General features: G+C 46.0%; 1 protein-coding gene across 1 annotated transcript in view; it reads right to left on the reverse strand.

The window, feature by feature from the left end:
• The window catches only part of LOC128716010 (homeobox protein araucan), a 60,359-nt gene that overhangs the window by 13,707 nt on the left and 19,588 nt on the right, over positions 1–27,064 (reverse strand). The window contains exons 2-3 of the mRNA XM_053810932.1: positions 8,584–8,985; positions 86–192 (exon numbers count right to left, since the gene is read on the reverse strand). Coding sequence (XP_053666907.1) covers positions 86–192; positions 8,584–8,985 — 509 coding nt within the window. The remainder of the gene's footprint in view (positions 1–85; positions 193–8,583; positions 8,986–27,064) is intronic.

Here is a 27,064-nt window from a genome sequence, read left to right on the forward strand (position 1 = left end):
GCACCCACTACTCGCGGCAAGATCGTCTAGCACGCGGACGAACAGTGTCGTTGCGGATATGGTAATAATAGATGGGAATACTTACGAGTTGAACGGATAGCCGAATGCCGCATCGTACGGATGGTAGACGGAGGGATAAGGCCACGGAGCGCCACCAGCAGCGAGGTTTTCCTTCAGATCGATTCCTGCAGCCTGCAAAGTGCGAAAGATTCATTGAGTTAAATGAACGAGCAGAAGTTAAGCGAAAGTAAATAGAAAACCGATTTCCGCATTTTGCATATGATTAATGGTTGTCGGAGGGGGAGCAGCAGTACGTCTTGAAGTTCCACAAATCATCGAGAAATTTGTAACAGCTTTTAGGGGGCACCTTGGTGGCTCTTGATAACTGGACCAAGTAACCTCCGCGCGAGCGGATCACTAATTGTAGAGCGCGAGCGGTGGTACGGTTGCAGTAGGACACTCTAATTGTTGTTATTTATGTTTATGCCACCGTTTTCTGGCGAGCCACCATTATCAAAACGTCAAACGGAGCGCCACCGGACGGCGGCACAGCTTCGAATGACGCCAGGGAAGGGGTCTGCTTGAAAGTTGGAGCGGAAAACAAAAAAAATCAAACCAAAAACCATTCCGAAACATACAACAATTTCACGAGGTGCCGAGGTGAGAGGAACCACACCAAAAGCGAACAGCATAGGTCTCGGCAAACTGATAGTGGCCGAACCGTATGCCGACACATTCGGGAGATCGAAAGGTCATGCAGTACATGATAGATTGACACTTCGCCAGAAAATCCGGAGCATCTTTCAGCGTGACCGGTATAGGCGTGATGGGTGCTACCGCCGCTTATCATCTCTACAACGACGTCAGCAATAGCAAACCGTATCTGACCGTTCCCTGCACGCGAATGATAATGATGGCGCACAGTGGCTCCGCTGGTAACGTTTACACTGAATCTGACACGTAATTAATTTTATTGAAAACAAATTACGAACATGGAGCCGATGGATGCGCATACACCGACCGGTGCACCGGATCATGCGGATGGGCCGAGTCGTCGATAGTGGCAGTGTGGTGGTGTGCGTTAAACCGAAACGGCTTTGGACAGGAAGGAGTTACAGCAATAACAACAAATAAAGTAATATTTCACACAAGTGGCAATATTTGCTCGGCCCTAGGGTACACATTTTTACATACACAAATGTTTGTCCTGGTCATCAGCGTTGGTTTCTCCCGCGAGATTGATTGGTGTATTTGCCGTGCAGACCGATAAGACAGTCGGCGGCTGCTGGTGCGGTGGCAGGCATATTACACTGTGTTGTGATTAGAGCGTTACGTTCCGTTCCATCTAAAACCACGGTGGTCTTCGGGTTGGCGAGTGTGGCATACTGGTCTGTTTATTTATTATTTTTGCTAAATAACACATTTGCTTCGTTCTGATATTTCTGCTCCTACTGCCGCCCGGTGAGGTCAGACGGGATTATTAGTGCAGCGTTATGTGTGTTAGCCTTGCGCGTAGGCACGCTTTGATACGCTGACACGTTTTGGGTTGACTTTGTGGCCATTGAGTACTTGTCAAAAAAATGGTACAAATGTTCTCGAGCAAGTACATTGACGGAGGTTTCAAAGGTATGATATTAGGAAGGTAATAGCGTTAGAGATCTCTTTTACATCAGCTTACTACTTTTTGAGAATAAACTTTAAAAAAACAGTGAGATATTACGAATTTCGAATCATGTTGCAAGTTATTACAAACAGTATTGCGTAGCCATCTCTTGCGCTTCGTTGATGACAAGTAGTTATTCTCCGAATAAATATTCAAATTATGCATTAAAATCCTTGGAGGTTGTACAGAGCCTCGACTATTGTGTAGCGATTCTGACAATTTCAAAAATCTCTCCTGTATTCCTTAGCGCATTATTGTTTGTTTGAATGACATCTATGCTTAGATCTGGACGCTCTTCAGAGATGCTTCAAATGGACGCAAGTCAGTACAGGTCTATTTCAAGTTATGTGGCTGTGGCGTCGAATTCCACGATTTGAATAATTTCTATGATCTTGCGAAGGAGTAATATGTTGCAAATGGCCTCCAAAATTTGGTTCCATATACAGGAGAATATCCTCTATCGAGAATTCAATAATTTTAGGGTTAGTTGTCCAACAATTTAAAGCTTTCTCCAGTACCTTTATGGATTTCCCAGGAACGTGCCCTGGTAAAGAGTTGCGAATAAAAACATATACCTTTGTGTTGATGGTTGCAACTTGATTGCACGACCAAACCTCCTCAAAACATATCAACATAATATAATACTTGCAACTCGTGCACAAGCCATGCATGCACAGCCGTAGCAGTCAACAGTGTTTGTCGTGGTTTTGAAATACACGGGCAAGTATCGTAGCAGCGTTTAGCAGTTAGATAGCAGTGTGACATTATTTTCAAAGCATTTAACTTTATCGTAGCGTGACGATACAAAACAAACCAAAGGGTAGCAAACAAACAACGGAACAAATCAACAAACAACTTGGTCACAGACAGACAGACAAGCAAGCAGACGGATCGACTGTAACCTTTCGCTGGCTGACCGAACATGCAAATCCTTGACACTGCGTTAGGTTAACATAAATTGTGAGTATTCGTTCCTGTGTTCCTGTGTGTGTTTTTAAAGAGACATACTGGTAGCGAAGAGTTTAACTAATGCACGCCCTTTTACCTGGTGCGTTGTAAAGGTTATTTTCGGTGCAACGATGCCGGGCAGTACGTTGCGTGCAGTTTTGTGTGCTATCGCGAGGCCACCAGTGCGAGCGACCCCATGGTATAGTTACGACGTGCACATTATCCAACAATCACGACCCGTGTTTGTTAGCATTGGTACGCGTGCATCGAAAAAAGCATCGCGCAAACGGGCAAACCCACCGGAATGGCGATTACAGAGAAATCATTCATAATTTTACAAGCAAAGAAAGCAAACAGAAAAATATTAGTTCGCGTCAGCAAAAAAAAAAAAAGATTGAAGAAGGTTTCATATGCCTGCGAGGATGGTTATGATAACTTGCAACATAAACACTAAGCCACACAAATGTTCGTATGGTTGTGAAATGCGTCGCTTAACCGAACCCCAGTACGTGACTTTGGGAGTAAAAACAAAAAAACCCAGAGCTCGTTGGCATTGGGTTGGGTGGAATTTTTGCAATTGACCGCTTTCAGTGGTTGGTGATGGTTCCAACAGCAACATAAGTTTGATCGATTCGAAGATCATATGATGGCAAACGATCAACCTCTCGATCGCATAGAAACCGATCACGCTCGCCGTACTTGGGTAGCAGATTGTAGCTTACGCTGCACGTTGCAAACAGTTTATGTTATTGTATGAGGCGAACCGTGTTCGAACAGGGCCGTATTATGTTAGCGTAGTTTACAATACAAACAACCACCACCGGTGGTCAACGATTAAGCCCGATCAGCATCGTCTGGAGTCGATCTACCGCGTCGTTTCCACGTCGCACCGTCGTCGCGATCCAGTTGCCAGGAACTAGCCCGCTCAGCGTAAGACCTCACAAGTCGAACGCGAATTGTTTGTTTGATTGTTGTACATCATCGGGTTGCTGTTTTATTCTTCTTCCTCCTTCGCTTCTTGGCAAGCTACTGCCACAATCACACACACATCCGGCAGAATGAAGAAAACAGAGCACGCAATTCGGGCATAAAACAATTGTCATTTGTTCATGTCCTTCGGCTGTGGGATTTTTATCGCATCGTTATGCCGCGCACTGCAACCGGAACAATGCAGTGGTGGTGGACGTACGAGACCCAGGCAACGGATTTTGTAAAAGGAGCTAGGCCTAGGCGCCCCTGGCATCGAGCAGATGGTAGAAAAAAGCGCGGCCAGGCAAATGAAGTCATAAAAGTTCAACAGCACCCATCGCAACCACGGGGCGGACGGTCATCATCGTAAACAGGTTGTAAACGCTAAGCATATAACCGTGCATTTTGAAGCTGCTCACTTTGGAGAAGTACCATAAACGGAACAATCTACACAGCGCCCGTATGCGTGGTGAAGGGTTGGTAAAGTTTCGGCCAAGCTTAAGATCCGAAAGAACCAGAAGAAAACAAAAAAAAACCTGGGGGAAAAAGAACCGAACTCCGAATGCAACATGAATGCGGAAACAGATAATTTGAGGCTTTCTGAGGTTCGAACGCAAACGACTGTCTTGACGTTTTGGGGAGTTTTTATTCCTCTTCCTGCATCCTGTGTGTGTATGTGTGTCTGTGTGCTCAGTAAGTCTCTTCATAAATTATGCATGCACGCAGTGTTTAAGTGCTCAAACGCCACAAGAACTCATTGCATTGGTCTAGATACCCGCCCATAGGGTAAATGCTCTAGGGGATAAGGAAAACGCACATGCACGGTACAGTTGGTGGAGTAAAAAATTTCGATTTAGACATTCCTTTCCATCGCATGAAACATTTCTTTTTCGTCCAATTTTTAAGACCACTTCATCGAGCGATATTTCCCTGGAGGCTGTCATCGGTGATGGTTAAGATAAATTATACGTACATAAACCGTAATTTTTATTTTTATTGCTGTCATATTTTCATTTCCTCAAGACCCTCAAGGATCCGGCCTCTGGTTCAGGTCTTTGCAAGGTGTGTTTGACGTGGTAGAAAGGTCGTCACTTACGGGCAGATAATATACACCCTGTTGCCATGGTGAGGGAGAAAACATAGACATCTCGCTTCGAACTCATCATGTCTCATCATCTATCTGACCTATTCACCTGGGAGCGAAACACTTATCCCGCGAGGAAGTTCGTGATGGAAGTAACAGATAAACAAAACAGAAACTTCGTCACTCAAAGGTGGTCAGGAAGGAAGGACGTGTTTTTTTTGTTGCTGCTTCTTACTGCTCCTAATCCTAATCACCTGGAAGCAGTCGTAAACCATGGTGCACTTTCTTCCGCACACAAGATACAACATTAGACGTATTTTACTGACAGGTGAGTGGTGGATGCCTTTGAAACACTGAACGTTAAGTTTTCTTGTTCTAAACCCCCTCGCAACGGGTTAGACTTTCACCAACGAAATGTCTTCATCCAACAAAACCTGCGCACGATTACGGTCACTTGATCGCAAGAAGGGTCATAACGAAAGACATTAAGCATGTGTGTCTTTGCATAATTGATTCATAAAAATATACCTCGTCACTATCGTACCTCCGGTGTTGAAAAGCCCTCCACATGGTGGAAGCACACGCATATTGAACACGGGAAATGAAGTGATCAACTCGGCGTACCATAATTATTATGCAGCCATTATGGATACGTACGCGCCATCTAATGGGGTAGTGTGTGCATATGTCTTTATCGTTTAGTTGACAGTGCACTGACAAGATGATTAACTGTGCCATAAAAAGTTATAGTTACTTTATGAAGATATTCGCCAAGCAAAGTATTATTAAACAACATCAGTACCAAGTCGCCCAACGTAGAACTAACTCAAATCCAACTAAATATCTCGCCCAAAACTCCAAAACGATCATGTTGGAAACAGATTAACACCTCTCAATGATCGTTTGAGAAAATGGGCTGCCGAGAATGCCCCAGTCAAAACAGATTGTGGGTTGAAGGACGCACAGCATTGCTCACCATAAAGCCCGCTTGTCGGTAGGAGAAGAACGAAACCTAGCAATCACCACCGAACCGAAAGAAAAATCCCCGTTTATTCAAAGTCTACTGCTTAACAACACACTTTTCATTCCTTTATGCTCCTTTCAAGCATGGTTTCGTTGTCGTTGGTGCTGAAGCCCAGACCTTAGATCTATTCACCTGACGACAGAAGGGTTGGCCCGTAGGGAGGGGAAATGAAATGTAAACAGAACGTCAAAAAAATTTATAGTTATCATGCATTTTATTAACAAGCCTTAAATTTATGATACTGTTTAGTTTACTTTCCCCCCCACAAAAGGCTCTTACCAATCCGAACCCTGATCTACCGAAATGCCAACCACCACGTACCGTCCACGGTCGATGATATTCATTCATGTTCGATGTGTAAGCTGCCCCGGATCAAACAAAACAAACATCTCGTCTCGTGTTGAGCAGCAAAGTGTGGACATTCCAGCGCTTACCGCACCGGCCACGAACGCATCGAGCGCGCACACGGTAACGCGTCGGAAAACGACGATCCGCCGAACAATCGAATTCGAATCATTCCGAAACCTTCCCTGCTGCGTTATGTTCTGTTCATGTTGGGTACGGTTTTTTGGGTTCCTCTGCTCTCCGCATTTCGATTTCGGAGCGCGTTAAGCTCGGGACTATGGTACCGGGGTTCCATTCAATGAGATGCGAATGGAGAAAAAAGAAACATTATGGCCCAATGCTCGTTAGAGGTGAATGGAAGTGGAGCTTAACAACAATCAGACAGGCGTTTTTTTTTTGTTTGCTTCCATGGGATAAGAGAGAAAAGGAGGGATTTTTCCTTTTTGTCATTGAGTATGGTTCCATTCACGGCGCACTGTAGGGCGCGGATGGTCAGCTTACGGTCCGGTCAACTGTGCGGACGCAGCCCGGGCTCGTCGGAGATGGAGATTGCCCGCGCGACATAAATTGATTGGGCATTATTCATAAATTTTTCCCCGCGACTTTCGATGTCGAATATTTCGAGCAAAACCCGCACCGTGGACCTGGCGACCCGTAAACGGGGGGGTGTGTGCAATAAACAAAAGCAAAAGCACAAAGTGACATCGAGAGCAAGCGAAAATTTTGAAAGGCATAAACATAACGTTTGATTAAATTAAGACATTATTTATGCTAATCGATGGTAATTTTTTTTATTGATTCAATCATCATCATACCCCTGGGGTGGAAAAGATATGATGATGATTTTGGAAGCTTCCCGTGTTGTTTGGAGATTATGAGATAAACGCCTGACTGCTGCACGTTCGCCGTATTTTAATCTTTGGTATTCGTTGTCACGCTTGTCGTCTTATGTCGGTCAGCCGCATTTGGAAATGTTTTTGCTTCGTCTTGTGAGCTCAAAACTAGTCTTTTTTTGCGATTAATATTATCAAAAACGGCTACCTCGGCTAAAAAAAAACAGGCCTAGCAAAACTACACCAATTATTTCACGTTACCAACCACTCCACGCAATAGTAACGCCATATTATGACAACCTCATGCTCACATTATGGTCATGTTCATGGCTGTTATCTGTCGTGGCAGTGTGCATGAGGAATAGTAGCGGCAAAAAAACGCCATACATGGCACAGATGCTTACAAAACGGTGAACAATAGCCCGAATAGCTCACAGAAGCTCCCTGCACGGACTTCGAAACTTCGATAGTGTCGAGTGTGTCGGTGTGGTCGATGGGGTTTTTGCCCCCCCGGTTGGTTGCGGGTTGTCCAACATCCGTACGAACATTTTTGACTACCCATTGTACCGTCCACGATCTCCCGCGTATGCGGGTTTCTTTCGCTCTCCCTCTCGCACAGTCCGTTTTTGATAGTGAAAACCTAGGTTTTATAACTTGTCTTCATCACCTCCGCGAGCATTGTGTATGTGAGCAAGATGTAAAAAAAATGTATGTTATTTTTTCTGTTTCTGTTTTTTTTTCGAAAACAAAGTGCTAACTTTTTTGTAGTACCAACACTAGTGGTCGTATTCACATTTCCCCCTATCCATGGTTGTCTTTCTTCTTCGCGCGCATATCGAAAAAGACGCTCGAATGGAAGCGGCGGCGGATTAAAATCATAAAAACACCCGCGCAGAGTCACAGATTGTACATAGTGTTCCGTTGTATGGTTTTTGGTATCGTACCTACTGTGTTACGGACTGTAGCACTGAGGCAATGTAGCGAGCGTTTGGGAGCTATTCGTTGGATTAAATAATAATTTACCAAGGAGAAAAAGCTTGTTTGCTTTCTATCTGAGATTGCGAAACTAGCGAAACCAAACTAGCGGGACTGTAGTCAACTTTCGCAGACGAGTTTTTATTTGGTTGAATTATATCGGTGTTCTGCCTACCAACTACGACAAGAGTTGTTGTAGTTGGTACTTAAAAAAACATTTCAACGTTTAATGGGGGTTCGATATATGTGAGCAGCAATCGCTCTTTTATGGAGTATCTCGAGGTACCTTGAAGATATTCAATTCCTTGGAGAATACATAAAATCCTTTAGAAAGCCAACAGATGTTAGCATTTGGAATGAAGTTTCGGCTTGATCCAACAATTCTCCAGCAGAATTTGAACCGGAAATTTTCATCAGGTATTCTTAACAACAATATGCTTGTGCTTGACAAGAAAAAGATGTGCTTTTTTTAACCAAAATACTGATACAATTAACTTTAAAATACTGATGCTTTTTAACTTTAAACGTCCACGGTTTTGTCACTAAGTATCATAAAAATTAGTACTTTATAATGTCAAATTCTTTATAAATTGTCAAATTTTTTGATGGTTTGAGACAAATAAAATTTAAATTACTGCTAGAAACAACGTTAAATATAAACAAACGAATGATTTTTGTAACCACAATTAAATCCTGCTTAGTTTTAACACATTTAAATGTATAGTAAGCATACACAACTTACCGCTGGATTTGCATAGAACGGAGCCTGATCGGCACCGATGGCCGGGAAGTAGGCAGCCATCGTTTCCGGCGAGTACGGTGCACTGTACATCGAGAGCGGTACACCACCGGGACCGGCAATACCGGCACTCGCTAACCGCTGGTAGCTGATGAGATCATACTGACACGAGCACACCGTCTGGCCGGAGATGGGATCGGTAAAGATGGGTCGCCCCGTATCACAGCAGCGGCCTCCGGAACCGCCACCACCGCCCGCCGCACCACCCGGGCCCGACGTCGGTGGACCGGACGTGGCCGAACAGGGAGACGCACTCCGGGCACTGGGGGGAACTGTTGTGACGGCCATCGCAACCGGCGCTGTCGGTGGTGATGATGGCGCAGACGGTACTGTCGGTGTAGTGCTCTGAAAGGAAATTGCAACAACAGAAACGGGTTAAGTGAGATTGAACGACAATACCTCCGAAGCGATCATTGGAAACATACAATTTTAACTGCCTCATCAACGCGGCGAGAACTTCGGAACAAATTATTGCACGCCTGAAATTGCACTGCTGCTTCCCAACGACAAGGGAGGGAGTCCCTTGAAGGAACGTGACGATTGCAAGTGAGTCACTGTTTTTAGTTTCTGCTTTTTGTTGCTTAACCGTCTATCGACGGTAAGCGAGATAGTGCGTGATGAACGAGCAGAACAAAAAAAAAAAACAGGTGAGTGGAGAGCAAACTTGCCCTGCACCGAAAGCCACTTACATGCAACCGGACAAGAACACGCACCTGAAGGAACGCAATAATAACATGATTAAGGCGCAAGCAATCATGACGGAATATGGATGGGCCCGCTCGGGTTGCTCGGGCTGATATTGGCAACTGTCAACCGCATGTCAAATGTCAAAATCAATCGTGACAGACATAATCACCCTTGATGGAAGGCTTGCAGAAACAAGGGGTAAAGGGTGCGCATTATCAGTGGGCAGTGGCAAGGGGATCCGCCGAAGAAGGATAAAAAAGAAGACTACCGGTTCGCTGCAAGCCGGCCGATGCAGCGCACTCTTGGCAACCGTTTTCTAACGCGCTCGATCGCTCCAAGGTGTCGAAGGAGCGCTGGGCAAATACACGCCACCTCACCCATAATGCTCCCTATCAATATTGACTCTATAAATCACGTACGCATATAAAGTGAACCAATTTAATGTAATTACAAATACCGCGTCCTCACGATCGATAACCGAGGTCCACCCCAGGGGCGGTGCGGTGTATGTGTGTGATTGGTTTGAGTATGTGCAAACACACTGGCTTGAATAACTTGTGCGATGTGAAACACAACGGCCGTACATCGGCGAGCTGCTGCAAGGCAAACCCGGACAACTTCTTATCAGGAGACTTCAACAGCCAGGAACGTAGAAAGGCACACAGCCCGGAGCAGCACGCAAACGCTTGGAACGCTCTCGGTACACACAGTAGTCGCTGTGTGGCAGGGGACGCAGTAGAGAACCTTTCTCGTTCCACCTTTTTTTTCTCACCCCACTGGCTAAATTGAACAACGTTCTGTCTGTCTGTTGCGCAGTCATTGATAACAGAGAGCAACACTCTCGATGGGCAATGACAAAACCGGCGACGAACGGCACACGATGTTCGACAACACTGCGACGGTCACCTAGAAAATCAAAACCCAACGTGCGTGTTGTTTGTGGAACACACCAAACACACACCCCACCTTCGCCGGGGATCAGGAACTCACAGATCTTCTGATGCATTTTTTTGGGAGGTGGTATTTGGATTAAATTTCGCGATCCTAAGGTTCCTCGCGTTTTCTCCAACATATCTGTTTACAACTTCTTTATTGAAACTTTACGATATGGTGGCTTAGATCTTTTAATTATAGATTTAATTATAGAGCATTAAGCTCTTAAAATTAATTGAAGATCAATTCCTGGATATCAGTCCTCAGAGGATTTGATAACAGGTCTGGCCATGTTTCTGCAAAACTGTGACGTTATCACTATCTCACCATCAGAGCACCGGCAATTATTCCTATTAATAGGTCTAAAACTGTGTCGTAGATCTTTGTTATGAGCACCAAACGATCATAAATGTTTTGTTTGTACGACCAATCAATTGGCTTTCGCCTGAAGTCCCCTCTAGTATGAGTACTTTAGCGCAATAATATGATTACTATGGTTTGCATTTAAAACATAATTAAAATTTTGCTCCTATCTCAGTGCACCATCCATCCACAACAGTGCGGTCTGCTGTATGGCAAACACGGGCCTTGTCCCCACGTCCGTGCCCCAGTACCTGACCCCGTTGATTATGTTGTGTGTGGTGATGTTTTTTCCAACAAAAAAAAAGCATCGATGGATGTAATAACTTCACGCTCGCCCAAACAACGTGCCAATGCTCGGGCGCAACAGTTCCGCAACGATGTCCTCAAATTAGGCTCGTGATTGTTGTGCAGAGCCCGCACCGCGGGAACGGTGTGCAGGAGTTTGAAGCTCCACCAAAGCTAAAAGCATATCAGAGGTGGTGCAGCTTGGTGCGACAGTGTAAAAGCACTTACAAATCTGATGTGCGTTCCGAGGTACGTGTGCAAATGCTCACACAACGGTTGAGGACGAACACGGCCCGAGCGATATTTACACACTGTGTTCGAAGGGTTCCTGTGCGCGCGTGTGTGTGTTCAGAATGGGTACTTTCCGGGCAATGGGCAAAGAGAAATAAATATTTGCCCAACCATCATGCATCGCGGTACGTTGCAAAATGCAACATGAACGTGCTGATTTGGATGCACATTATGGTTTAAACTATAAATAAATTACACGCCTCAATAGAGGGGAAATGCGTTCCAAAGGGAATTATTTTATTGTTAATAAATCTACCTCTTTATAACAGTTTTATTTATAGTAACACGAACTAATGCTTTAGAAAGAGAGGTAGAGTTGGGTTAGAATGTAGGAATCGTATGTGGAGCATTTCCTTTTGCAAAAGTCGAATGGTTCGTCGTGTTTGCGGACATCTTTCACACCATCTATTTGATCTCGGCGACACCTTGTAGGAATAAAGTTGAAGTGTTACAAACGGCAAGCCGTTAAACCTAAAGTTGACAAGCCTTGAAAATGGAATTGACTTCACGCTGACTTGTTACGCAGTGTCTTCGCTCATTGTCCGGGCAATTCAAAAACCCACCCCATGCCCATTCCGGAAGCTCTTCAAGTGTACAAGCTCTAACATCAAAAACTAAACTACCGCAATGGGCGATGTTCGATCTGCTTCGAAACCGCCCTCTTCCCCACACCCCACCCCATCGGACTCAGTGAAATCGTTATCGAACCTCGCATGTTGACCGATCTATCATTCGGGGCCTTTCCAGCGAACAAGCTCGTTTTCACCTATTTGACACTTATCTAGCACCTTCAAGAAAGCCTGCTAACCGTTTTTTTTTCTTCTAACCGATACTCGCAATCAAATGTTACACATGCGGTCAGTCGGTTTGCGTGGTAGGTAGAATGGACGGTAGGGTTGATGTGCATAAGGGTGGCACACCGAAGGAAGTAGCTTGTTCGTCGTGTACGGTGCGATTCCGTGTGCGACTTGTGTTTCGGACAAAGTACGCCGTGTTTTGTCGTGTCGTTGTCCGTTGTCAACCTTGTCCGGGCAATGAGTTGACTGATTGATAAGCAGAAAATTGATTGAATTTCCCTGCGGCGTGTCGAACCGGCGGGTAGGAGGGGGGCATTCGACGACATGGGACACGGGTCGAACGGTTGGTTCGCCGGTTATAAGGACACTGATCAAACATGGTGTCTTCATGGTTGTATGTTTAAAAATATCTCCACTCAATGGAACGCAATCGGTACGGTCGGTTGTTGGTTGTGTTTTGAACACAAGCGTATATATCTTCAATTTTAAAGCAACCCCAACGTACCCGTGACGACTTTTAATTGAACTTAACAGTACCCGCATTGGTTTGCTGTGGGAAAAGTAGAGCAATGGCGGAATAATAAATTGAACATAAAATCCAATTACAAAACGAGCATCGAAATTAATCCAATTCGGGACCCCTTTTTAAAACTACACCCATCGATCAGTGGCACTCCGAGTATCCCGCATCGGGCGAAAGCTTGATCACTCTCGACACCTTCCCGGGTCTCGACACAAACTCGCCACGGAACTTTGGACACGATGACAGCTTAAAGCGCTGGAATGTGTACGAAAACTGAGACAAGGAAGAAAAGCATGTTTCAGTGCGGGGATATTAAGAAACGGGCGACGGGCAGGGAAGGCGAAACGGTTGGCGTCTAGTGTTTCACAAAAAGAACACCGCGGCACATTGAGAATAGCGATTTTCGTCTTTCGGGCGGGAAAATAGACCGTGTCGCTTGTGTAGTGTCCGCATCACGAAGACCGGGATGAAGGTCGGAAAGAAGCATGGAAGCTTCTTAGTGAACCATTCCAGCGCGGCCTACTCAGTCGCGGTGTTTTATTAATATTTTATTTTGTCATTTGTCGAACGATCTCTTTCACTCGCAGCACGCCCCGTGTTGCCGTCCAAACCGTCCCGAAGGGTTTCGGTTTTCGGTTACTTAGCGCGAGGTCAAATGGAAGGCAAGGACGCGAACGGAACGGAATCGACAAATGGCCATTTTCAATAAAATTCTTGTTTCCCAGCGCTTATTTATTCAAACGAAGCGCTCCGGCCTTCCTTCCGCACGCCCGACACTAAAGGTGACGGCCTGGACCAGTGATCGGTGGTAGCATCGCGTCTTGCGGGGAGTGTGAGGAGCGGGAGTGCGAGGCCAAACCGGGACAACAACCACCGGTCGTGGTTCCGTGGAGATCAAAAACCTTTTCGCCGGCGCTCAGCACACTCTCGGTGGCTTCGGTGGAGTTTGTTGGGATGAAAATTGACACTAAAATAACGACAACGATGACGACAGGCGATGCGACATGGGGCGTGATGATGATGCGCGCCCGCCGACCCCGGTGCGGTGTGACGGTGGAGGCGGCTGGAACAGCATCCTAAGCAATCTTGAAATCTTGATACGTCCTGGAGCAGCGTAGCGGTGCGGACAGTGCTCGGAACGGGCAAATAAGAAACGGCGTTCGACGACGGCAGGTAAAACACGGCACAGAAATCCGAGCGATCGTGTGTAGAACGTATCAAAACGATCCCAAGCGCGTCGGCGAACGAGTTTAAGCAGTGGCCGTGGATGGTGGTGTCGACATGTTGGGAATATCCCGCACGAAACGCGGGAAGAGAGAAGCCGTTTAACGAAAAGAGCTTTTAAATGTGACGATGAAGCAATCATTTAATGAACTTCAATACTGTTAAATATCGCTGGATTTTGTTTAACAGAGTGTTTGGAGTTGTCATAAAAAAAATTTTGCAAACACATTTTAAAGAATATTTGAGTTATAATCCTTCGAAATAAAATTTTAGTTCAACATGTTACCTGTTCAATCTCATTTTGCCACAAGATGCTCAAGTTTTACTATGACAAATAGTCTTCGTAAAACTCAACATTGTTACAGCCATAGGACGGTGTGGGTTAAACAGTGTAGCATAAAATTTGTTGACTGCGGTACATCTTTACCTCGCTGCACGTGAGAACACACACTGGAGTGCTTTTAAATAGTGCTATTGATTAAACAAGCGCCAACCGCGCCCCGAACCAGCGCGGTCCCCAGGACCACCAGAACTATTCGCCAGATGGCGCCACTTATTTCCATTTTACTGCCATTACCATTCGGAGCGGTGTGGCATTATTCACGCTGTGCTCGGTAGAGCGAGGGGATGCAAGACACGGAAGGAACGGGAAGGAACACTCATGCTGGCAGCGTATGTTTCGAGGACCTTGGCACGATGCGGCCATACCATTCCATAATCGAATATGTGTGATTTTTACGACCTCTTCCAAATGCAGGAGTACGTCCCAGCGGACGACAGCACGGTTCGGACGCGGGCAATGCCTGCGCGACGCGTTTGTGCGTCAACGGTTGATGATGAACCGCTGGTACATGGACGCTTACCACCATCTGGGTAAATATTTTTATTTGCACAACATTTTCAGCCAGATTTTCAAACCGTATCGCCTTTCCGGCGGAACGTTATGTGCGAGTGTGTGTGTGGTTTTTTTTTGGTTTGTGTTGTGTTCATCGAATCCACCGAATGCCTTATGCTGTGAGGGGTTTTTGGTTGGATTGAAACACCTTAAAGCGTGTGTGAGTGTATGTTTTGTGGTTCCCGTGCAATCTCCACCACTTGTAAAACCTGCTCGTGCGACAAGCAGGCGATCGTTTAGAAGCCCTCCGGTGTTATACTACTTGGGAGCACGGGAAGATATTCTGGAGCACGAGCAAAAGCGCCAACAGTGTGTCGTAAAAGGACAAGGTGATACGATGTTATGCCCCCCCCCCCTCCCCTCCCCAACAAAGAGAGACTTAGGGAAGGGTAGTTTACCGGAATGGACGTCTTTAGTCTGGAGGAGCACTTTCACGCCTCAGCCTAATGCCACCGTTGCACGCCAACAACACGCCTTTGGTAATGCCACCCGTGTACTACACGAAATGTCGCGGATCGCTAGTATGAAACAGCATTTTATGGCCCCCGATACGGCCAGGTGGATTGTGATCGAAACGTGGGCGCACATTTGTACGTTTTGGCGTAACTAACCAACACCGTGAATAGTTTTATTTGTTTTGCGCCCTATTATGGAAGGCGTTGGAATATGAAATGGAGTGTGTGCGAGCAGTAGCAGAGAATAAATCATTTCTTTGCTCCGTTGTTCCACAATCAATCGTATAATGAGAACGACATTACAAAACTAAAATCAATTTTTTTTAACAGAAAAACAAACAAACACGGATGCACCTTCCGTTGGTGATCCGTGTCCTTGTATATTGTGTGTCGGCTTTAATGGCGCTGCCATTTAGGTGGCTTCTTCATTCCACCGTGCTTAGAGACTCTAGCCGGCCGCGTCTCTTCCCGTAGTCTCCCAGGCCTTTTCACGAACAGCCCTTTCTGCTACATCGAAGCTTAGAGCAAAGAATGGGCCTTAAAAAGGCAATCGGCTTATTAAGCCTTTCGGAAACCGTTGTGTAGCGTGTCGCGCCGGTACCCAATGTCACCGACCGAATGGTTTTAAAACCGACCCAGGCCGGTGCCGTCCCACTGACGTTCGCACTTTCGTGTCATCGGAGGTTTTAATGTTCCCCCTCTTCTCCATTCCCCCCACCACAACTTCAACCCCAAATCCCTATACATGCATGTCCGTTGTGCGCATTTGCTCGGTGGGTCTGTGTGTATGTTTTGAAAATTTTGTCGGAACCGTGAAATAATATTATAATCGGATTACGCTTTACATTTTATGTTTACTACTAGTTTTTGCCTGCACCGGCGCTGCCCCGTTCCTGGGCTTTCCTGAGAAAGCAGAAAAGGGAGGAAGAAGCAAAACCAGAGCACAAACAAAAACCCGTTCCCACCCATTCCCGGGGACAACCACGGAAATCTTTCACGTACGGCGGAATGGCGACCGTGGCTTTTGTTTGGGCGATTGGCGTTGTCTCACGGCGTGTGACTGGTGCGACTTTTGTAATCGCATAGAACGCATCGTTTAAAGGGAAGCGAATTAAGCAACCAGGAAGCGCGCCTAGCGCTGCAGATGGTGAGCAAAGTGAGAATTCGTGCCTAATTGCACATATTTCAGCGCTTAGTGCTAACTCCTTTTGCCGGTCGTAGCCACACCAGGGCAAGTCATCGGGGGGAAAACTATAATAATGGTGTTCCCTCCCGGTCCCGGTCAGGGAAAAAGGTGAGAAAAACTTGATTCCAATACGCGGCCACAGTATTACAGGGCAACAAAGGCAGATGTAAAACGGCGATCGTTTAAGACCACGCCCAGCTTCAACAGTTATGCTCACTAGGTGCCTCACGTTGAATAAACAAAAGCCCTTCAATGCGCGAGAATGTATTCATTACACGCGCATAAAAACAGGGCGCCCCTTGAAGATGGAAGATTGTTTGACTTTGGCAGCATTGAAAACCGAAACGAATTCTACACCACGGTAGTGATCTTGCTCACCGTAACCGACCATGATCATGCTGGTTTGCTGTGATGTTTGTGAAGCTGGGAGGAGAAGGAGAAGCAGAACGTGGGGACTGAGCAGTGGGCTTAACTACAATTTTCTGATACATGTGTAACTACACGTTCGCTAGACGTTTCACGCTTCAGTTGGCCTAGTGCAACCACGCTGGGCAAAGAACTCGAACAACAGCAAGCGACGAACCAGAAAACATAGGAGGGATCGTAACAACGTTTGCTTAGCAAATAATCGTTTTCCCCTTTTTAATGCACTGGAGTTTATCTCTTTCTTCCCATTTGCAACATAATGGTTGCTAGTAGTGTAGCTTGCCTGTTTTCTGTTAGCATAAGCTGCGTGTGTGTGTGTGTCTAGACCAGCATTCATTGCTGCAGCATCAAGCGAGTTTTGCCTTTGCCGATCATCATCAGCCTGGAGAAGCATCGGGGGAAACGAGCAACAGCAACAAACGTTGGTTGGCAACGCTACGAAAACTAGCCCAAAAGGGCAGTCATTAATTGTAATGATCGATTTATTTCCCCTTTTTCTCGGTTCGCTGCATACATTTTTGCTCGCCTTTTCTCCCTCGGCAATGCTAAAGCGGAAGATGAAGGAAAGGGATTCGATCAAGCTCACACACACAGACACATATATGTATATACATACTGGTTCGCATCACGGCCATTTATTAATTTGTCCCCCCCCCCCCCTTCCCTCTTTCCTCCCGTGTTGCGCCCTCCATTCCCCCCTACATCGAAAACCGACCACAAACCGAAAAGCCGATCAGTCATGCATAACTGATGTACGGAGCGTTGCGCAGTGAAGCTGAAGTAATTTGACATCGTTGCTCCACCAGCTCAACACACGGACGGTGGTAGCAAACGAAGATGGCAAGATGGCCGATTGAGCACTGGAGCGATCAGGGTATTAAATATCAGAGATACAGAGAGGCGAGGGTGCGTACCGCAAGCTCACAGCGATTAAGTGATCGAGTTCTACACATATCGAGATGCCAGCCAGTAATGGTGGCGTTAGCGCAAAGAAAGGAAATAAAAAAAATACAACGCGTTCTGCTGAGCGCATTACTGTACAGCGAACGATGATGCCGGGGTGCCGGAAGCAGCGGGCCGTTGTCATCCACGACGATCGTAATGACTCAATTGCGCGCGCTGCTGTAAACTCAATCAGCCAGCTAATGCGCGCTTGTAGTTGAGCGTTTTATAACTTTGTAAACTGTCTCCTGTCATATCTTCTGTTGCAATAGAATCATTTAGGGGCATTGATGGAAGTAGCAAACCTATAAGAACTGCTCTCATCTGCCATACACCCTGCCAAATGGTCAACTCGATAGCTCTGAAAAGAAAGCGTTCAGCCGCCAGCTGCCCAGAAAAAGGGCGATCGTTGAGTGAGGGCAATGAAAACACTGCTCAAAACTGTCAAACGCTTCTCATCGTGACGATCCCGGTCCATGGAGTAGCCATGTGCGGTTGGAGAGGGTTTCCCACCTAGTGCTCGGGGCCGTCGGCAAAAATTCTTCAACTATGTTTGCTTTCCCAAATCTTCAAACTAATTGAATTGTTTGTACATTTGTTTCGTTCTGTACGTGGAATTCACTCTCGCACTTATGTTCTTTTTCACGTACACTCAACCTTCAACAGCTTGTGTCGCTTTTGTGCCAAATTTTTTGACACACACACACACAAATCAAATCCGGACGGATTTACCTAAAGTCAACCCGGGTTCCCGAGGTGCGATCGGTTCTGATCCGTTGCTAATCCTCCCGAGAGCTGCTTTCGTTGTTGAGGTAGCTGTCGGCCGGCCAATATTGAGCCACCAGCAAGGTGACGAATGTATTCATCAAACGCGCGGAGAGAAAGTCAACCTTAGCGTACGGAAACAAATTGACCGTAACCGGGACACCGTACCTTTCAAGGACCTTCGCCGTGGGTCGCCGTATTTTGTTGTTGTTGTTTTCGTGTGTGAAATGGGTGATCATCTGTGCCAAAGCGTACTGCACGGCTTTCCGGTGAGTGAAAGCACACCCAAACAAATGTACACTCCACAAAAATCCCGCACCCGGCACTGAGGCCCAGCACCGGGCTCAATTTCAGGCACGCCAAACAAACCAATTATCACACCGAACACGCCTGAACCGACAGCTTATTGAGGCGCTAAATTAATTTTCCTAGCTACCTTTCAAAATCAACCGGCGGCAGTGTGGCCGTGTTCCGGCGGATATCGGTGCTGGCTGTTGGCAGGAACACACCAACTTAAAGGGGAGCGAGAAAACGAGAGAGAGAAAAAAGAAATACACCACGGAAACAGCACGAAACATCGAGGTGGAAAATGAACCTTCCATCTTTTGTGTGCCTGTGTGTATGTGGAAAATGTCAGGGCCCAATCGGGGTCCTATGCAATCGTGGCGCGTGAAAAGTGTACAGCAAAAGTGGGCAACAACGGCCAGTTAAAGCATGAAAATATCATCCAAACTGCCAGCGAAAAACACAACGTTGCACAGCGAAACGTGAAAGTGAGAACCGAACAACGATTCGAACAAGATTCGAACAAACAGACGGGAAAACCGTTGTTCGACAACGGTGTACGTGATTGTTTTGTTTGTTTATTTTGTTTGATTTGTTAGCGTTGCTTTCATTTCGGCGAAATGTGAGCTTTTTTTTGGTGTTTTTTCTCATTTCCTCCACCGCTTCGCATGCTACCGAGCGAGGTCCTTTAGAGGCAGGCGTGTTTTGCTGGGTTGGAGGGTGTTTTGTGTGTGTGTGTGTGGTGGAAAATGGACTCCACTCCCATTGCACCAAGCAAAACAATATTGAATTAGGTTGAGCACAAAAACAAAACAGTTAAGAAACATGAATCTATCGCGACAAGAATGAGTGTTATCAGAATGAGCAAAAGGAAGGAAATAAGTAAACATTTGAGCATCGGTTAGAAATAATTTGGACAAATAAACGTTAAAATTCAACAAAATGTCCACAAAATTCAGATTTTCATTACAAAAAAAAGGAATAAATGCCTCAAAACTCAGTCCTTTGAAAGTGAGCTCAATGTTACCATTAAACGAACCACTGCCGGAGTGCAGTTCAATGCAGTGCAGTTCTGATGTTAATGCTGACTGACAGCTTATTAAGGCACTCCGGCAAAACCCCTGTACAGTCCGGTCCACTCCAGCACAATAGCACTCCGGTGAATATCGGGGTATCAAACAAATCAGCGCAAACAGAATAGTTCGCTCCGGTCTGGCATACAAGTATGTTTCTTTTTTCGCCATTTTCATGCAAACTCACGATCTTTTCTACATGACAGCTGACTGACTGCGTTTCCCTACGTGTCGGTGTGTGTGCGTGTGAGGAAGGATGCACGTAGTAAATGAGGAGGGAGGGGGGGAAAAAGGAGTTCGTAACCTCGATGCTGATTCGATGGCTGAAGCCTCGTAGCGGAGGACAATGTTATTACAAACCGACTGACAGGCTTTTTCCAGGCTTCCACCCTTGGGTCCTTACCGCCCAAGGTATACCTCCCGTACGCAGGTACCTAAACCCCTTTTGCTAGCTGCCGGCCCCTCCCCGTACCCCGCACGTAAACCCCTTTTTGACCGGTCCACTGGGTCTGCCCACGGGTAAATGACATGGATGGTACATGTGTTATGTATGAGTTTTTATTGAATTATAATGTTATTTCGCGTAATGAGATTTCAGGTTCGGGATTTTTTTTTCTTTTTGCATGTTTTGCTGCTGCTCCGAGCTTTTCCATGGTCGGGTTTTACACGTTCGAGCACGTGTATCGGGGGAGGGGTGGATTTTTGTTGTCGTTGCACTGGTGTGCAGATAATGTTTGGCACGCGGCACTCTGGCAAAACCATGCTCATCAACAGTGTCATGGGTTTGCCGGCAACGTTGCCAATCGTTCCACACTAACGCCAGAACGCGAACGCTCGTGCTTTGTTCGCTTTCATTTGTACGACAAAAGAGGAGGTTTTTTCTTGCGCGTTCTGCTGCTTATTTAATCAGAATAGCTCGATTTTGCATTAAAACATCCATCAAATCGTCGTGAAGCTACATCCACAATGGTGTGAAACGTTTCACAACACTTCAACCGAAACACAAGCCACAGAAAGTTGTTAGTCGACCGAAAGCTTCACCGTCGGGCAAAAGATATCTCTTGTGAGTGTTTGTGTGGTTTTTTTCATTCTGGTTTTGTTCTTATTTCCCTAACTATACCCGGACCCAGAAGCAAAAACATGAGTGGAACAACCGATCCCAAATGGACCTGGCGGGCGAAAAAAGGGTAGGACCCTTGAAATGCAGGACGTGCGTACGCAGGGCGAAAACAAAAAAAAAACCGTATAGATTTAATGTTATTTTCATGTTTTAATGCTTATCAGATCTGATGTTTTGAAAATGGCGGCAGTGACGGAGCGAGCGAGGAACGGCCGCGTCATGTTCATGGCGGTTTCGGACTTGTAATTCTGCGCTCTCGCTCTCGTGCGCTCGCAATGGTCTTTTGTCAACCTTTTGTTCCAACCGTTGCGTTTTCATCCGATTTCAGTTTTCCGTTCGCGACGACGGTTTGTTTGCGTGTTTTGACACCCCTTCTCCCCCTTGCATCTTCATCAGCCTGGTGGGAGGGGGGGATGATGGGGTTTTCACGTTTCACGTTACGGTTATCCAGTTGGAACATCACATTCAACGCCCATAATTACCTGCAAAAGGTGCTCACGGTAGTGTAGTGTTGTTTCTGGTGTAACTCGACGGGATTATTAGTGTGCCAGTGTGTGTGTGTGTGTGCGGTTTGGCAGTGAAAAATTTCCCGAGTCACCCTGTTTGGCGTGTATCCGTACGGGCCACACCTTAAAGGGAGCAGGGAGTCGTTGCTTTGAATAAAATTAATTATCTTGACGGTCGTATTTGACGGTTTTTATTTTCACGTCCAAACAAACGGACTCTCTCTCTCTCTGTCTCTCTGATAATTCTCGTGTTGAGTCTCAGCCCGGGTCCGATGGTTTTCCCAAAAAACTTTTAACAAGTCCATATTTGTTCTATTACAAACGCGTAGCGTTCCGGCTTTGGTTCCCCCTCGCTGCAAGATCAGCAAGATGGCCATTTTCTTTCCCCTTCGCTTACGATTGCGCCTAGACAACCCTTGGTGTTTGGTTTTGGAGAGGAATTCCAAAGGGACCCTACAGCAACGGCAAGCACCCTAGCAAAAGGTGTGTTCTGCCGGTTGAGCACGCTTGTTGGCCATGTTGTTATTACTACTGGAGAATTGTATGTTTTTTTGTTGTTGTTTCGAATTCGTTCGTTAATAAATCGTTAAATACACTCTTTACAGCCGTTTATCCAGCGACGGAACGACGGTGGCAAATGATTTCCAACAATGTGTTTGTGTGTGTGTGTATATATTGCGAGCCATTTTACGACCTTCTCTGTAACCAGGAACTAGGCAGCAAAACGAAAAATGGTTCGGCCATCTTGCCGCGCCCGGGTTTTGGGGTTTTTCCCGCAAGCTTTCCTATTTGTGAGTTCCTGTGTACTGCTTCTATTTGTTTTCCCGTTTTTTTTCTCCCTCTGTGGGCCTGTTTTCTAGCGCACTCACCGGAAAATGGATTCCACACTAATTCTACCAACTCGCGTTCCGCGTTTATTGCATCTGGTCTAATCAATACTGAGCCCGGGCTCAAACTCGTCCAAACGGCGTTACAGCGTGCCCTGGTGGTAAACGATGTGCGACCGATAGGTGTAAGTGTAATACAGCAGCTGCAAATATCATCTTCAGTCTCCCATTCCGCACCCAACCACAAAACGTTTCAAACGAATTGAACGACGGCAATCAGGTGTGGATCCGCATTTTTTTTTCAAACAGGCTACAAAATGCAAATCACCAATATGGTCGTTTTGGACACTAAAGGATGGATCACATTAAAGAAAGGAAAACAAAATTGAAACCATGTTTTCAGTTAATAAACAATGACAGCGAGGTTTTCCTTACTGCTTGGTTGGTTGGCCGTGCTGCCAACAATCCTTTCGCCAAGCAAAGCCCCGAAAGGGCTTTGGGAAGCGTTTTGTAGTCAGCGCGTTTGCTGGGTATTAAATTTCACAGAAGACTTAGTTTCGAGGTCGTAGACTCTCGGTGCCCTAGGTGTACAGCAAGCCGCCCACAGCCTGTATCTTCCAACCACCCTCAAACGCCTCCTTGGTCTCCCTCCATCCGTCCGTCCGTCCGAACAACCGCTAGACGGGGGATTGAAATGGTTTGCTTCGTGGAGCTTCGTGCAGACTTCAATTACATCGATTTGCTCTGACTAAGCGAGGAAACAAACAACTGGTACAACAAGCATAAAGTTGGTAGCAATCCCTCTTCCTACCCCACCCAACCCCCCTCCCTCCGCATAGTTCCCGTTTCCCTTCGGTCCCACTCGGTGGCTCACGTGCCAAGATCTCTATTTCTGGTCTGGGCCAGTGTTTGTACCTTTCGGTGTATTTATTACACATCGTCATGATCATGCACAACAACAACGAATGCCCCTGGTAGGTTGAACGCAGTGCCTGCGGATTAGTTTGCAATTGTAAAACAATACCTATTCCGCCATCACTACTGCCGCACTGAATGCGGTACTGGGAGACGAGAAACTGACGCCAGCCAGCGGCTTGTGCACATCACAGTAAACAAAAAAAAACATGACATGACTTCAATTCGTGGTGAAGAAACAAACCGAATGAAAAAAAAAGTCAGCAAAACCAGTACAAAAAAATTGAAACACGGGGTACATAGTAGCGTCATGTGTATCTGAAACATGATGTCGTGTGTGGGATTTCGTACGATCACCACGAGCCCCGCGACGCATCTCTGAGGCGCGGGTGCGGCGAAATAAAGGCCTATTAATTAATTAAAGTTTTTTTTTAACATTCAGTGTCATGTCTGGTGCGCATTAGCGCTGCTCGTTTACCTGCCGGCGAGTATGACGCAAAAACCCGTAATGTAAGCTTGCTGGTCACAAAGAAAACGCGTGTGTAACAAAGTGCGCGCGAGCTTACAAATGATGATGATGCTTGTGTAATGGATGCGAGTTAGTGTCGTTGGTTTCCGTACATCGATAGCACTAAACAGGGGGGTTTTGAGCTCCACCGGCAATGTCAGTACCTTTTCGGGATCCAGTTCCAATTGAGGGAGAATGTGCTCAGGTAGATCAGGCGACTCTTTGCACTTGTCTTTTTGGATGTTGTTAGAAAGCATGTTGATTCTCGACTGGATTCACAGTGAAAGTTCTCCTGATGGAACATCTTTTGGTATTCAGACGAGAGAGTCATTTGGAAGAATTGATATCAACTCGCAAATGTTCTTGGTAATGCGAAGAATTCTAAATGTACCTGTAGGTATAGAATTGACAAACAAGGCTCCAACTAACAAACTATCCAACATTGGTTGTCTAAGAATTGATGTAGCCTTCATTAAGCATGGTACTGTAAACAATCGCTGTTTGTGGCTGATACTGATCGTTTTGGAATTTCAAAAGTACAATTACTAATTTTCTAGCTTTAACCATCTCCATTTCATAAGCCAGAACGAGGCAGAGGCAACCGGGCGTGGTAGAGATACATTAGAGTCCTCACCGTCTCACCACGGAACTCCATCTAGCTGAGCGGTGTCAGTTGGATGGTTTTGAAAAAGAGAACATGATTTATGTATTACACGATCATAAATTAACAGCAAATAAGGCTACCGCCGTTTTATAGACACTGGAGCGTTGAGCTAACGAGCGTGGCACAACGAAGCATCAAAACACCGGACACCCATGGCAACTAACGGCGCGCTGTGCGATTTAACAAATATGTATACACGTACACGGCTAGAAATACACGCATTCCCAAAGAAGGGAAACCGAAACGATCGATAAAATTAATACCAACATCGGTTTTAACATTCGCCACCGGTCGATAAACGGTAAACGTTATGGTCTCGTGGCTAGTTAACCGGGCGATCATCACATCACCCTGAGCCGATCATCATCACCATCACTATTGTCGTCATCGTCAACCGGGGGTATGCCGCGATCAGATCGTCGGTGGCGGGCCCGCATGGGTGTGGTTCGCTTGATGTGAAGTAAGCCATTACACACACATCCCGCACACCTACACAAAGCCCTGTCCCGGTTGGGCGGTGTGGAAGGAACCGCTCGGAACGGATCGTCGCCCACCGAAAGCGAATCTTCGCCTTTGGCCTTGTCGATCTATCGATCTATCGTCCGATCGAGTTGGGCGATAAACAGGAAAGAAAACAAACCACAGCGGCACGACAAATGGGCTGCGTTTGTTTGTGCCGTAGCAGATTGTTTCGGCCGGTGTAAGGTCGCTGACTATGGGTGACCATAAAATATGACCATTAGCGGTATTAATCTTGCGCAGCGGACCGCGCCGGGCGGGAAGGGTTTTTTGATGAAAATCTTCAGCTCACCTTTCGACGCAGTCAGTGTGTGAAGAGATGCGCGCGGTGTATCGTAAAAGGTAGAGCTGTAGTACAACATTGAAAATTGGATGGTGAAGATGCTTATTTGAATAACAACCGATTGGGGAAAAATTTATGCCTCTGTCTTAGGCAAATAACCGGTCTTTATTGGGCGGTCAGCGTGGATAATAATCCGTTGATGGTGCTTCGGCTTTGCGTGCGATCATGCAAATGTGTAACGAAAGACAGCGCAGGCAGTTCCCTTGTTTGGGAACCGATCATATCGATTGCTGGTCATTTTCTAAACAAGCCTCATAAAACAACAGATAACACAGTGCACAATGTGTGCCCTGGAGGACTACGGGTTACGGTTAGGATATTTGCCTATGCGAGCCAATAAGCCGTATTTAACTACTTAATCTGTCGTGCTTTCATTCCAATGATGGGTCGAATTTAAATCGGACCAACCATCTATTGGAATCGGAGTGGTAGATATACTCAACGTTACGAAATTAACTGAAGAAACAATGGTAGAAGTATTTAAGATGTGTTTCAAAAATGTGTTTGCTTCTTTTTCTTCAAGAAAGTCTTTTCTTGAGGCACATAGTTAATTATTACATCCTTGCACTTTTAAGTTACAATCATTTCTAGAAAATTGCCAAGTTGAACTGGATTATGTAAAACTTCTTGCAGAGCTTACTGAGTGGAACTGACCTGACGGAACCTATTTCATCTTAAATTCAATCATCGGAATGAGCCAGAAATTGGAAAAGATTTCACATATGTAACAGATTCCAATTCATCTTGAAAAGAGTCTATCAATAGATCCAACTTTACCACTTGAGCTCGAATACCTGATATTATGAACCACACAAGACCACGAGGGAGAAACTACGTACAAATGCAGAAGGACTCCCTTTCCATTCTCTTTCTCCGCCACAAAAGAGGTGACAAAAATCCTGACATTATTATAAGGGATAGCCAAACCCAAGACCACCACGGAATACGGAACCCATCCCACAGTTCTCACGTACACGCTTGGAAAGCCGTGTCCCGTGTCCCTGGAGAGTCATTCTTACCGACTGTCACCATCGTTCGCTCGTTCGTTCACTTACGAACTTCTTCCAAACATGGGGTGTGCCTTGGGTTTGGCAAATAATGAAAAGATCGCAACGCTGATTTCCGATTCTTCTTCGGCGACCCCTTGCCGAATGGCATCGCTGCCCCTAATCACATTAAACACCATCGAGTGATGGTGCTAATAAACACATTAAACCGTAAACGAAGGAAAAACAGATTTTCCATAAATAAACAATAAAAAGGGGCCCCCCCCGAACGACAAACGGTAAACACATGCTGTTGCAGTGTAGTCACCCGGATACACGCTGAGATATTCGTCCGCGTCGGCGATCGGTGATGCGAGGATGATGCGCTCAGCAACAGCTGGGCTAGCTATCGGAGTTTTGAAGATGCGATCTAAGATGGGTTGTGATTTGGCGTGAGAAGTAAAAGGAGTTTTCCACGACATTCTTGAGAAACGCCAAAGCTAATGTCCGGAGGGTTAAACCGGACCACTCCACTCCATACTGGAGCACGGATAAACTCTTTTCTTGGTGACTTCGAATAGACGAGCCAGGACCAGGTCCGAGATGCGAATGGTGATGATAATCATAATAATAATAATAATAATGACAACGAAGATGAGCTCGATCTGGGATGGAGTGATGATAAAGTTCTTCCGGATGTTGACAGCTTTGTCCGCCCAGGTCAGATAAAAAAAAAGGGAGACCGAGGCCATGATATGATTTTGATACCGCCCAACCGATGGATACGGATGATATATGGAAGTCTCGGGTTTTCTTCCATCTCCACGGCTTAAGGACTGTTTCCGGGTGAAAAATGTGTGCCCATCCAACCGACAGATGACCAATCGTGGAAACACGACGCACCCA

Source organism: Anopheles marshallii, chromosome 3 (assembly GCF_943734725.1).
Source record: "Anopheles marshallii chromosome 3, idAnoMarsDA_429_01, whole genome shotgun sequence".
In the NCBI taxonomy this organism is placed as follows: Eukaryota; Metazoa; Arthropoda; class Insecta; order Diptera; family Culicidae; genus Anopheles; species Anopheles marshallii.